A 13,283-nucleotide genomic window follows, 5' to 3' on the forward strand; every position below is an offset into this window, starting at 1 on the left:
TATGCACATGCTTCACAACCTGAGTGCTGTGTCCTGTGTGGGATAGAAGTCCAAGTGGGCAGGGTGAGCTGGCCGTCCTCAGCATCAGCAGCGGTCCCGGGCCCCCTCCCTCCTCACTGAGGGCCTGCTCTCCTCCTTCCTCAAAGCCAAAGAAGTCTCCTACCTGTATGTGAACACAGCGGACCTCCATTCCGGGCCCAGCTTTGTGGAGTCCCTCTTTGAAGAATTTGGTAAGCAGCCCTCTCCTGACCTCTGCTGGAAGCCGTCCTTTCCCCCACGTGCGTGTCCACTGCCCCAGTCTCTGGAACGGTCCCCGGATTGGGCGGGAAAATACCTGCATCTGGGCCTGGCTCTAACATTACAACATTGAGTCACTTTGGGAAAGTCCCTTTGCCTTTCTGGGCCCTGCCAGGTCTGAAAATCTAGACAAATCCGTACAGTTATGGGAGATCATCCCTGAGATTTGAGGAAAGGTAGGGATGAATGTGCAGTCCAAAGAAGGCTGGCACATAGGGCGTTGTCTCGTCTGCTGCTAACATCCATCTTAGTAGCTACCTGGTCTGTGAGTTGAGTGGTCCCACAGCTCAGCAGTAAATGGAGCTGTGAGGACTAGCAGAGGCGCCAAGGGTGTGGGAGCAGCTGAGCAGTGCTGCGTGCAGGGTGTGTGTGATCCCAGATCTATCCTGAGGGAAGACAGCACTGTTCAACACAGGGAGAAAGCTATGGGTCAGATGAGAGGACTTACAGACTGACAGACTTTGGGAAAACACTATGCTTTCATTACATAACCCTTGAAAGTTTCCAAAGCACTGTACCAAACAGTATTATCCCATTCGATCCTCTCAATAACACTGGGAGCTAGACAAGGCAGGGATCATTGTGACCACTTTACAGATAAGAGGGATGAAGTCGCTTGACCAGGGTCACTAATGGAGGAGGTGGTGGAGCTTCCTGACCCCAAATCTAGCCCTCTTCTCACTCTGCCATGTTCATCCTCCACTTTCTCTGTCCCAATGGCCTGACCCTTCATAGACTGTGACCTGAGTGACCTTCGAGACATGACAGAGGACGACGGGGAGTCCTGCAAAGAAGCCACCCCTGAGCCAGCCAAGAGCCCACCTCTGAGACACGTGAGTTCTTACACTCTCAGGCCCTCTGTTCCTCTGGAGGAGGTAAGGGAAGCTCTCCCTGCTAATGCTGGGGACCCTCCTGGGGGTCTCTCTCTTCAGTGTGGTGGTCAAGGGCAGAAAAAGCACTGTGAGAACATTTCAATGACTCATGACATGCTCACTGTGCCCGTGCCAAGCAGGGATAATGCGGTAAACTGACCTGTCCCTTCAGGCCCAAAGGACGTCCCCACCCCAACCTCCGATTTCAGTACCACAGGAAGAGTAATGGGGAAAGCTCTGGGTCACAAGATGGGTGGCCTCTGCCCTCCTCCCTTCTGCTGTGTGGCATATCACTTCCTGTCTCTGAGCCTGAGTTTTCCAGCTACAAAAATGAAGGTCTAGATCATATCTAGGGTTCCTACCCTTTGGTGCCATGGAATTAGGACAAGGGACCCAAATCACATCAAACATTGTCTGTCAACTGCATAATTCACTATCATCATCACCATAAACGGTACCAATTGTTGACCACTCATTACGTCCTTTCATATTCAGAGACTGCATCCTGCCTTCTAGGAGCTCCCTGTCCCCCAGCCTCTTCCCTGTCACTCTGCCTGCTCCCCTCTGCTCTCCTGGCCTTCTGGGTTTCACACACCTCCTTTGTCCTCCTTCAGGCAGCCGACTTGCCTCCACCGCTCCCCAAAAGGCCTCCACCTGAGGAATACTATGAGGAGGCCCTTCCCCTGGGGCCTGGCAAGTCCCCCGAGTATATCAGCTCCCACAGTAAGTTCTTGTCACTGAGGGCTGGGGCGTGCGGAGGAGAAGGCTCATCTCCTGAAGCTCCTGTGTGTCCTGCTGGGGCTGCAGCTCCAAGCCTGGCACCATTCAGCCATGCCCCACCTACTGAGGAGGAGCTACCAGAGCACCTGGCTTCTCCAGTGACAGCCTGGGTGGGCCGGTAGGCATGGCCTGGGGGTTAGGGGCTTGGGTTCTAGTCCCAGTTCTATGTGACCTTGGACGACCCCTTCCCCTCTCTGGGCCTCTGTTCCCCTACCCTTAAAATAAGAAAGAGAGGCTAGATACACACATATAAATGCACTAGGACGGAAGTCCACAGATGAGTGCTACTGGCTTGAGTATAGGGACTTAACATTACATACAAGAAACTCTATTATGATTTTTGGAATGACGCAGCATGTGGAGTTGAACCTATAAGATGTTTGTGTGTTGTTATTCCTATCATTCAGCAGCACAGTGGAATATTCTCCAACCACCAAAAAATACATAAGATAGGTCTGTCTGTGCTGATCAGAAATGAATCCCAAGATATATATTGGAAAAAAATCAAAGAGAATACTGCATATAACAAGATCACATTTGTTTTTAAATAGGGTACTCACATGCACATGCATTTAACAGTTCTTCTAGGATATGCAAGAAACTCTTAACAGTATTTTCCTATAGGAAATGAATAGAAATCTGGGTGAAAGGGAACGTATTATCCCCTTCATACTCTTCTGTACTGATTGTGCTTTTCACCATGTTGTGGTAAATACACATAACATAAAATTGACCACTCCAACCATTTTAAAGTGTCCAGTCAGTGGCATTTACTGCATTCACAGTGCTGTGCGGCCATCACCACTATCTAGTTCCCAAACATTTTCATCACTCCAGAAGGAAACCCCATACCCAATAAGCAGTCACTTTCTGTTCCTCTCTCAACCAATGTTTTCTGTATCTATGGATTTGCCTAATCTGAATATTTCATTTAAATAGAATCACACAATATGTGGCCTTTTATGTCTGGATTATTTTATTTAGCATAGTGTTTTCAAGGTTCATCCATGTCATTGCATGTATCAGTACTTCCTTTTTATGGACAAATAATATTCCATAGTATGGATATACCACATTTTGTTTATCATCTGTCAGCTGATGGACATTTGGGTGTTTCCACCTTTAGGCTATTATGGTATATTATTTTTATGATTAATAAACTAGTCCAAACAAAACTACTGAAATGGTGGGGTTGGACCAGGTGATCAATGCCCCTCCTTCAGCCTTGATAGTCTTGGGTCTATGTCACTGCCAGCAGCTGTTTATGTGAAGCAGGTGACTTTATTTTATCCACTTGAGGACGGGGAAGAAGGAGGGGATGAAGTGCTGCTGGGCCCTGAATCCCAGGACCAGCCCCTCAGCTGAGCGAGGCTCCTCCCCCTCCCCAGAGAGCTCAGATGGGGCAGAGAAGCTGCCTCCTGGAGCAGCAGGGATCCTGGGGCAGGAGGGTAGGGAGTGCCTCAGGAAAGGCCAGGGACCTTATCCAGGGAGAGGGCACCAAGCCCGACAGGAAATATCCTTCCTCTCGCACAGGGTCCAGCCTACCAGGTGTCCAAGTGCTATGACCCTGGTGCTCCCTCCCTCTTCCCCCTCGCACCTCCTCCTTCCCCACCCCCACCTCTGGCCTGAGCACCCCAGGCCACCTCACAGGGATGTCACCAGCATCTGAGACCTCAGAATGCCTCCTGGGAAAAGCAAGCTCTGAGCCTCACTTGGGAGATACAATTGGGTGTCCCAGTCACTGGGAATTTGAGTGCTGCCGTCCTCAAGAAACAGATGGACAGCATGGGCTGAGAGCCCAGAGCAGCGGTCTGAGGAACAGGTGGTGTGAGAGCAAGTTGGTCTGAAAGGAGGAAGGCTTCCTGGAGGAGAGGATGTGCACCTGTCCCCCGAGCTGGCAACCTCAGTTCGGATCCAGGCTCTATCACTAGCAAAATGTGTGGCTTCAGTTTCTTCATCTGTGAAGTGGGTCTGATACACACCTCCCTGCATTGTGGGAATCAAAAGAGATGATGAATATAATGATATCTAGTATTTGCCTAGGATGTTCTGTGTGCCAGGCATTGTGCTGAGAGTTCATATGCATCATATCACTAATCCAAGGTCAGAACTGTTCATGTCGATTTATAGGTAAAGAATCTGAAACGCAGAGAAACTGTTTTCTTTCCAAGGTCACTCAGTAAATGATGGAGATAGATTTGAACTCAAATCTGATTAACCCCAAAGCACATGCCCTTAATCCACTGAGCTTCAAAGTATGCTCCAGAGACCATCTGTATGAAAATAATCTTGTTTTTAAAAAGTCTGATTCCTTGGAGTTCCATATATTTTCTCTTTTTACATATGTTTAGAACTATGCTATTAAATAGTTTTTTTCCTTAGTGCAGATTCCTCAGCTCAGCCCACATCAGTGAATCCGAATCTCTGGGGATACAGTCCAGGGATCTGCATTTTAAAAAGACCCCCAGTGAATGTAAATTGGTGCAGCCACTATGGAAAAAATATGGAGGTTCCTCAAAAAACTAAAAATAGAGTTACCATATGATCTAGCAATCCCACTCTTGGGCATATATCTGGAGAAAACTCTGATTCGAAAAGATAACATGTACCCCCAATATTCATAGCAGCACTATTTACAATAGCCAAGACATGGAAGCAACCTAAACGTCCATCAACGGATGAATGGGTAATGAAGATGTGAGATAGAGAGATAGACAGATAGATAGATAGATCTGTATATATACACACAATGAAATAATAGCCATAAAAAGAATGAAATAATGCCATTTGCAGCAACGTGGATGGACCTAGAGATTATCATACTAAGTGAAGTCAGAGAAAGACAAATACCATATGATTTCACTTATATGTGGCATCTAAAATATGATACAAATGAACTTATTTACAAAACAGATACAGACTCAGACATAGAAAACAAACCTATGGTTACCAAAGGGGAAAGGTGGGGGGGGATAAATTAGGAGTTTGGGATTAACAGATACAAGCTACTATATACAAAATAGACAACCAGCATAGGGAACTATAATCAATATCTTGTAATAAACTATAATGGAAAAGAAAAATAAATAAATAAAAAGACCCCCGGTAATTGTGATACAGAATACAATTTGGGATAACCTCACTCCTATACTGCACATTCCCATGAATGGGAAAGTGAAAGTTCAGCATCAGCAGCTGTTGTGTTATTGTATGTATTCACCATTTTATGTGTTATTAGTATCTCCTCTAGTCCAGTTCCTCCTCTGTAGTCACAGAAATTTAGAAGGAGAGGAGGGGGTGGATGTATTAAGAAGTGAGCGGAGGGGCTGAAGTGGAAGAAGATGAGACAAAGGCAGAATAGAAAGGGGGTCTGGGCCCAGGTGCTGGGACACCACTCCCTGCAGTGCAGGGACCAGAACTGTGACTGGGACACACACCCACACACACCAATGCTCTGGGCTCAGAGGAGAGGGGCTGACCACTCTCTGCCTGGGAAGGTCAAAGGAAAGATCTTCGAGCTGGGTTTTAGAGGGTGAGGAATGCTCTAGCAGTTGCTAAGAGGGCACAGACAATAGCATGAACATAAGCCTGGAAGTGTGACAGGGCCCAGCAAGGCAGTTCTTGGTGACAGGAGCACAGGGGGCAGGTGTGGCACTAGAGCAGATGAGATGCAGAGACGAGGCCCCACACCCTGGCCGGGGAGTGCCGACAAGAAGCTCTACTCCCTCTTCCCTCCCTCTTCCCTGAGGAGGGCATGGTGTCCACGATCTTCCCCAGCCCTGGCGCCTGGAGTCTGCCTGCATTTCTCCAAGTACTGCTCTTTCTGCCAACCCCACAGACGACTGCAGCCCAGCCCACTCGATTGTGGACAGCTACTACGAGGATGCAGACAGCAGCTACCCCGCGACCAGGATGAATGGGGAGCTGAAGAACTCTTGTAAGTACCAGGTGGATGTTCAGTCCAATTCCGTCCTCACGAAGAGCAGGCCTTGACCTGACCTTGGCATGCCCGTGCCTACCACCCCGTCACCTCCCTGGGGTCGCCACAGAGGCCTCAAAGCCCTTGTTCTCAGAGACCCTGGGAATCAGTGGGAAGACTGCTGGCATGGGAGTCAGGAGCCCCAGACCAAGCCCTTGCCCTGACTCTTGGTGACTGATCTTAGGTGAGTGATTTATTCTCTCTGAGCCTCCAGATTCCTCTGTATAAAATGGGGACTTGCTGGGTGCCATGAAAATGACCTGAGACTGGATGCAAAGATGATGGGTAAAGACAAAAGCTGATGTTTACTGAGCCCTCACTGAGTGCCAGAAACTCGGCTAAACACTCTATATTTGTTGCTGTTCACAATAGCCCAGTGAGGTAGGTATTATTCATTATTATTGATGAGGAAACTGAAGCTCTGAGAGATGAAGTCACTGAGAACACAAAGCAAGTAGTAAATCGGTAAGACACAGTGCCCATGCGGGGGCTTAGTCATTACCAACATCACACCTCACACCTACCCCTTCACAGCCCCGGGGCCCCAGAGCAGGGATGCCTGCAGAGGGGTAAGAAGGTGCCCCCGCCCCACCCGGTGACAGCACAGGGACAGGTCCTTTCCCGTGGCTCCTGCAGACAATGACTCTGACGCCATGAGCAGCTCCTACGAGTCCTATGATGAGGAGGAGGAGGAAGGGAAAGGGCCGCAGCCCACACACCACTGGCCTTCAGAGGAGGCCTCCATGCACCTGGTGAGGGACTGCAGGATATGTGCCTTCCTGCTGCGGAAAAAGCGCTTCGGGCAGTGGGCCAAGCAGCTGACCGTCATCAAGGAGGACCAGCTCCTGGTGAGTGGCCACAGACGAGTGCCTCTCGGCCTCACGTGGACTTGCATGTGCCCGTGCGTGTGTCTGTGTATCTGTGTGCATTCAGGCATGTCTGCCTCGGTTCCTCTAGGTTTGCTTTGTGCACAGAGGCTCAAAGCCCGGTGCTTCTGAGATCAGGGCTCTCCCACCCGAGAAGAATTAAAAGACAAAACAAAACCTGAAGACCTAATAAAGACTTTATCAAGTTTTGTTTTGCCAGACATGAATTTTTTATCACTTTAAAACAATGTTTATCATTTTTCATTATGCAAGTAAATGTATTTATTTATAAAGCCAGAAGAAAATAAAAAATGATTTTTTTAAAAAAACCCACCTAACCCTGTTGACCAAGAGCTAACCACAGTTAGATTTTGATGTATAAACTTCCACCCTCATTTCCATACATCTGTCTTTTCTAAAACTGAGCCCATGTAATACTTGTTATTATATAACTTGCTTTTTTAAACTTTTTTTTTAATTCACCATCTCTCATCACTAGCATTTCATAAAAGAAATCTACCTTTACTGCCAAAGTATAAGGATGGACATAATTTCAGGAAAAAAAAATGAGATAGGTTGTTTACCTATTGGCAAGTCTTACCGAACATACATACATTTGAAACATGACCTTTTCTCACGCTGCAGCAGTGAAAAGCTCATCCCAGGCCAGAACCAGGCCAAGAATCATGACTTACTTCTTTCCACACCTTATGCCTTCTATCTTTTTCTTGACTTAGTGTACTGCCTAGGACCTCCAGTACAATGTAAATAGAAGTGGTGAGAGCAGGCATTCTTGTCTCAATCCAGATCTCGAAGGAAAGTTCAATAATTCACCATCAAAGCTGACGTTTGCCATGGGTTTTTTGTAGGTGTTCCTTATTATCACATTAAGCAAGTTCTCCTCTAAGAGTCTGCGAAGAGTTTATGTTACAAATGGGTGCAGAATTTTTTTTTTTTTTTTTTTTTTTGCGGTATGTGGGCTTCTCACTGTTGTGGCCTCTCCCGTTGCGGAGCACAGGCTCCAGATGCGCAGGCTCAGCAACCATGGCTCACGGGCCTAGCTGCTCCGCAGCATGTGGGATCTTCCTGGACCGGGGCATGAACCCGTGTCCCCTGCATCAGCAGGCGGACTCTCAACCACTGCGCCACCAGGGAAGCCCGGGTGCAGAATTTTATCAAATATTTTTTCTGCTTCTATTAGGATATATGATTTTTCTCCTTTTTTCTGTTAATATGATGAATTATACAGTTAGTCTTTGAATGATAACCCACTCTTGCACTCCTAGAATAAACCCCACTTGGTCTCTATGCAATACGTTTTTATGTGTGTCTGGATTCTATATGCTAATATTTTGTTTTAGTTTTTACAATTATGTTACGAGAGAGATTAGCCTATGATTTCCTTTTTTGTAATGTCATTGTCAGGTGCTGGTATCAAGGTAATGTTAGCCTCATAATAAGAATTGGGAAGTGAGAATCATTATTGATAAACTATTGACTTCCCAAGCCCAACCCTCCATCTCTGCTAGAATTCTCTCCCCCACATTTCTGTCATGTAGCCCATTAATAGCAGGGAGCTGGCTTCCTCCCAAGACAGCCTGTTTCTTCTCTGGTTCTTTAGACTAAAACGGTCTTCCTAGTATTGTGCTAAAATCTGCCTCTTCCTAAATAGGTAGTTGTGACCCCTGGGACCGCTCAGTGGCCCTTGAGATCTGGAGATTGCCCAAATATGCCCCTCCCAGGCTTCTCCTCTCTGTGGTGAACAGCCCCTGTCTTCATGCAGTGCCCACAGCTGGACTGGGTGGGGAGGTCTCTGTGGGGTAGGTTGAGTTTCCCTGTCTCCTCCCTCTACTCTCCGCTCCAGGAGGCCCTAACCCCTTCTATTCCTGTCCAGTGTTACAAAAGCTCCAAGGACCGGCAGCCACATCTGAGGCTAGCGCTGGATGTCTGCAATGTCATCTACGTGCCCAAGGACAGCCGGCACAAGAGGCACGAGCTGCGCTTCTCCCAGGGAGCTACCGAAGTCCTGGTGCTGGCACTGCAGAGCCGGGAGCAGGCCGAGGAGTGGCTGAAGGTACAGGGGGGCTGTGCCTTCGCCTACCCCCACGCCCTCCTTCCTTCCTCTCTTCCCCGGACCCAGCCCTCAATGGAGTGGGCCCCTGTCACTGGAAGAACAGGCCTTGCTCAGGGGAGAGGGGGTCAGTGCCCTTCACATAAAGCTAGGGCTTTATGTGGAAATGGGCTTCGGACATCTCCAGGAGACAGACCTCAGGCTAGAGACCTGTGTTCCTTCTAGTTATTTGAATCCCCTTTCTAACACGCCTACTGTGGGTTTATCCTACCTGCAACTGTACATCTCCAGGAATGAGGAGCTTAATACCTACAAAGGAAGTTGATTTTATCCTTAGACAAGCTAATCCTTTTTCTTCTTTTAATAATGGAGAAATTCTGTCTTACCTTAGGTGAAACGTGCATACTTATCACATCCACCTATGACCCAGCCTCTGCATCTTGCAGCTACACAACAATTTGAGTTACCATGTACTGAGCGCTTACTTTGTGCCATGCATTGTGCTAAGAGCTTTATACACATGACTTCATTTACTATTCACAGTGGGACTAATATTGTTCCCATTTTACAGATGAGGAAACTGAGGCACAAAGAGCTTCTGTGACTCACCCAAGGTCAACCACCAAGTGGTTCGGGCAAGGATTAGAAGCAAATAAGGAAACCTACTCCAAAAGCGACAGGCAGGGTGGCATACTGATGACAAGGGAGGACTTGGGTGCCACACAGACTTGAGTTCAAGTCCCAGACCTGAGTGGCATTTACTGGCTGTGTGATCTTCTGCAAAGGACTTTGCTTCCCTGTGCCTCAGTTTCTTCCTCTATAAAATGGTTCTTGTAAGGATTCTAGAGAGTACTTGATATAGGGCCTGCCAGGCAGTAAGTCCTGAGTAACTGCCAGTGACTACTCTGCAGTGATGGTGAAGCCCTCACCCCCAGGCCCTTACAGCAGCTCTCCCCTCCTCTGATCTTCCTGCTGGAACAAAGAAACCAAACCCCTCCTTCCCTCCCTCCCCATCCTCCCTTCCTTCCTGTGATAACCAGCTCTCCCACTGGGATGTTTACTGTTTCTCATTACTGCCTTTGTCTCAGGAGGGGAAGGAAGAGAGAGAACCTGCATGCTGGGGTGGGGGTGGGGGAGAGTGCTCTGTCCTCAAGGGGCTGGTTGGGTCAGAAGAAGAAGCCCTAGACCTAGAGTTAGGAGGCCTGCCTTGGCACGCCAGTTAGCCCAGAGGATAGGGCAGGCAGCCATGGCTTCACCTCTCAGAGCCTCATCATCCTTATCTGTAATTTGGGGATCAAGGTGCCCCTGCCCCACAAGGCTGCTGTGGGAATACAATGGGATAATCCACGCAAAGCCACCTGACAGATGAGCAGCAAGTGGTCCGTTATTGTTTCATGGTCTGGATGCTTGTGCTGCATGGCCTCAGGTGAATGCCTTGGAGTCTCAGTTTCCACATCTTTGAAATGGAGAGAATAACCCTGGCTGCCCTGCAGGTTGTTGTAAAGTTCCAACATGTCACAGAAGTGAGTCCTCATGCCTGTGCAGGGCATCCTGGTTCACATGGCCCTTCACACCCATCATCTCACTGGTCCTCACACACCCAAGGACGTAATAAGCAGAGGACCACTAATATCCCCATGTTACAGATGGGGAAACTAAGGCCCAGAGCGGGGAAATTGCTTTCCCAAGGCCACGCAACTAATTAGTAATGGCACCAGGTCTAAAAGCCAAGCCTCTGGGCCCAATTCAAGGGACAGACAAAGAAGAAAGCCTGTTCAGATCCTGACGTGCCCCACAAATGGGGCAGGAGGCCACATCAACCCATCTCTTCCACCCAGTGATCCCAGCTGCTCTGCCTGATGGCCCTGACCAACAGACCCCATTCTTGCTTTTGCCTCCACAGGGTCCCTGCCCACCTGCTCACAGATGTGTGTCCTCTCCACAGGTCATCCGAGAGGTCAGCAAGTCCGTTGGGGGTGCTGAGGGGGCAGATGTGCCCAGATCCCCAGTCCTCCTGTGCAAGGTGGACCTGGACAAGGTACCTCTGTCTTCTCAAGGTTCCCTCTGGGCCAGGCAGTGGGGATTCCACACGGGCTCTGCCCCAGGGGACTCGCAGGCTGGTAGTAAAGCCAGCCATTGACAGCAGGCATTCAATAAATGTCTACTGAATTCATGAATGAATGAATGCCCGTGTCCAAGGTGCAGTACAAGCCTGAGGAGGGAGTGACTACCCTGCCAGGACAGGAAGAGGTCACGTTGGAACTGAGCCATGCAAACTAAATTGAAATTAGTCAGAGAAGGAGTGTGCCCCACTGGCACATAAGTGAAACGGTTGTTTCATAGTCTGTCAGGCCAATGGCAAACATATGCTAATGCCTATGCTTCACCAGGTGCTGTGGGTGATCAAGGGACTCCACCCCAAATCCTAAGGGGAGAGTTAAGACTCCCATACAGGGCTTCCCTGGTGGCACAGTGGTTGAGAGTCCGCCTGCCGATGCAGGGGACACGGGTTCATGCCCCGGTCCGGGAAGATCCCACATGCCGCGGAGCGGCTGGGCCCGTGAGCCATGGCCACTGAGCCTGCGCGTCCGGAGCCTGTGCTCCGCAACGGGAGAGGCCACAGCAGTGAGAGGCCCGCGTACTGCAAAAAAAAAAAAAAAAAAAAAAAGACTCCCATACATGGGTCTCACATGACATAATAAAGGCTAGCATTATAGAAAATATGACTGTGTGGCCAGGACTGTCCTAAATGCTTTACGTGCATTACCTAATTTAATTTCTACAGCAACTCTGATAAACTACATTTTCAGAAGAGGAAGCCAAGGCACAGAGAGGTTTGCCCAAAGTCACATATAGTTAATAAGGAACAGAGCTAATTGATTTACACACCGCCAGCCTGCCTCTCAAGGGGAGCTTCCTGAGCCCCACTGGACGAGTAGTTAGCATCTGCCGTGCATTGGGTACTGTGCTAGGCACTGGGTGCAGTCCTAACAGTAACAGACACACCCCCTGCCCTCCCAGCAAGGGGTTCAGACATGAATCCAATCACATAGACTTAGAAATGCCAAGCTGTGTAAGCGCCAGGGAGGAAAAGTACCAGGTACCCTGGGAGCACATGACAGGGGCTGATCTTGTCTCAGGGTCAAGAAAGGCTTTCCTGAGGGAGCACAATACAGAGAAGGGTGAAAAATTAGTGAGGAGGGGGAGGGAAAAGGCATTCCAAGCAGGGAGAACAGGCCCTGGAGGAGGAAGAAGCATGGACGGAAAGAGGCCAGTGTGGATGGGTTCGGAGAGAAGGGGAACGTGTCAACTCTATTCGACTGTCCTGGAAAGACGTAGTGAGGGGAAAAGGGCTCATGCTGGCTGGAGGGGCAAGAGGGGTTAGGGAGGTTGGGCACCTATGTTGAGCCTTAAAGAATGGGCAAGACTCTGCCCCACTGGGGCAGAGGTGGACCAAGGGACAGGGGCTGCAAGGGAAGGGAGCAGCAGAAGTAAAGGTGGGGTCAGCAGAGTCATTAGGAGAGGAAGGGTGGAGGGCTCACTCGGCCTTTGCCATTAGTGGAGGCTGAAGGAAAGCAGTGTTGAGGACGTGCGTGTGCGTGTATGAGTGTGAAAGAGTGTGTGTGTGTGTGTGTGTGTGAAAGAATGTGTGTGTGAGTGTGAAAGAGAGAGTGTGTGTGGACACACACCTGCAGCTGCATGCTGTGGTGCAGTTCAGAGGGTGGGTAGAGGGGAGGAAGAGGCAAGCCTGTAGAGATGGGCTCTCCTGTGGCTGAGTGTACAGGGGGAGGGTAGCTAAAATGTTTAGCGTGGTATTGTTGGAGAAGAGTGGGAGTGAGGACGTGGTATAGGTGGTTCTGTCTCTCCATGGACTCCTGTGATTGAGGTGTCATCATCATTAAGTCAATTACAAAGTGCTCACAGTATTTCTTTGTATTTGCTTTCTATCTTGATGAAAAACTTACCATCTGTACACCATCACAGAATAGAACCATAACTTCTGTCTCACAATTTACAGGGGTGATTCTTTATACTTGACAGTTCTAACCAATTTCTGACAGTTGCCATTTTTCCAGCCTTTGGAAATTGGGGGGAGTACATGGCCTCTCTTATCTCTCCCTGCTTTCTAGTACTATGCTTACAGCAAAGCATCCCTGAGCCTGGTCTGGGGTATCCTTGGCAGGAAAGGTTTAGGGGCCTCAGAGCTCTGTAAGTCCACCTTTTTAAGTTGATGGGTGTCATTTTAGTCTTGTCCTGAGTCTGGCTGGCATAATTTGGCTTCTTAAAGTGAGATGGCCGCATACCACACAGGTGTTAGAAATGATACAGTCTGTTGGCCTCACAGTTTCACTTGGGCCAGTTCCCTGGTACCTCACAGCAGCCCACTGAAAGGGTTGTAATTCAAGTGAGAAGCCTTG

At 48.9% G+C, this 13,283-nt stretch overlaps 1 protein-coding gene and 1 long non-coding RNA gene across 17 annotated transcripts in view; one reads left to right on the forward strand and one right to left on the reverse strand.

The window, feature by feature from the left end:
* The window catches only part of LOC117311639 (uncharacterized), a 132,562-nt gene that overhangs the window by 84,198 nt on the left and 35,081 nt on the right, over positions 1-13,283 (reverse strand). The gene's annotated exons all lie outside the window — the stretch shown is intronic.
* The window catches only part of AFAP1L1 (actin filament associated protein 1 like 1), a 72,993-nt gene that overhangs the window by 26,990 nt on the left and 32,720 nt on the right, over positions 1-13,283 (forward strand). For 5 of the 10 annotated variants that reach the window (XM_073801859.1, XM_073801858.1, XM_033853375.2 and 2 more), the window contains 7 exons: positions 147-230; positions 1,033-1,130; positions 1,784-1,892; positions 5,698-5,886; positions 6,565-6,776; positions 8,689-8,868; positions 10,769-10,903. In XM_073801859.1, the coding sequence (XP_073657960.1) occupies positions 147-230; positions 1,033-1,130; positions 1,784-1,892; positions 5,698-5,886; positions 6,565-6,776; positions 8,689-8,868; positions 10,769-10,903 (1,007 nt within the window). The remainder of the gene's footprint in view (positions 1-146; positions 231-1,032; positions 1,131-1,783; positions 1,893-5,697; positions 5,887-6,564; positions 6,777-8,688; positions 8,869-10,768; positions 10,904-13,283) is intronic. The other 5 variants (XM_033853377.2, XM_033853378.2, XM_033853380.2 and 2 more) reach the window with 3 other exon arrangements.

This window comes from Tursiops truncatus, chromosome 3 (genome assembly GCF_011762595.2).
Source record: "Tursiops truncatus isolate mTurTru1 chromosome 3, mTurTru1.mat.Y, whole genome shotgun sequence".
Taxonomy (NCBI): domain Eukaryota; kingdom Metazoa; phylum Chordata; class Mammalia; order Artiodactyla; family Delphinidae; genus Tursiops; species Tursiops truncatus.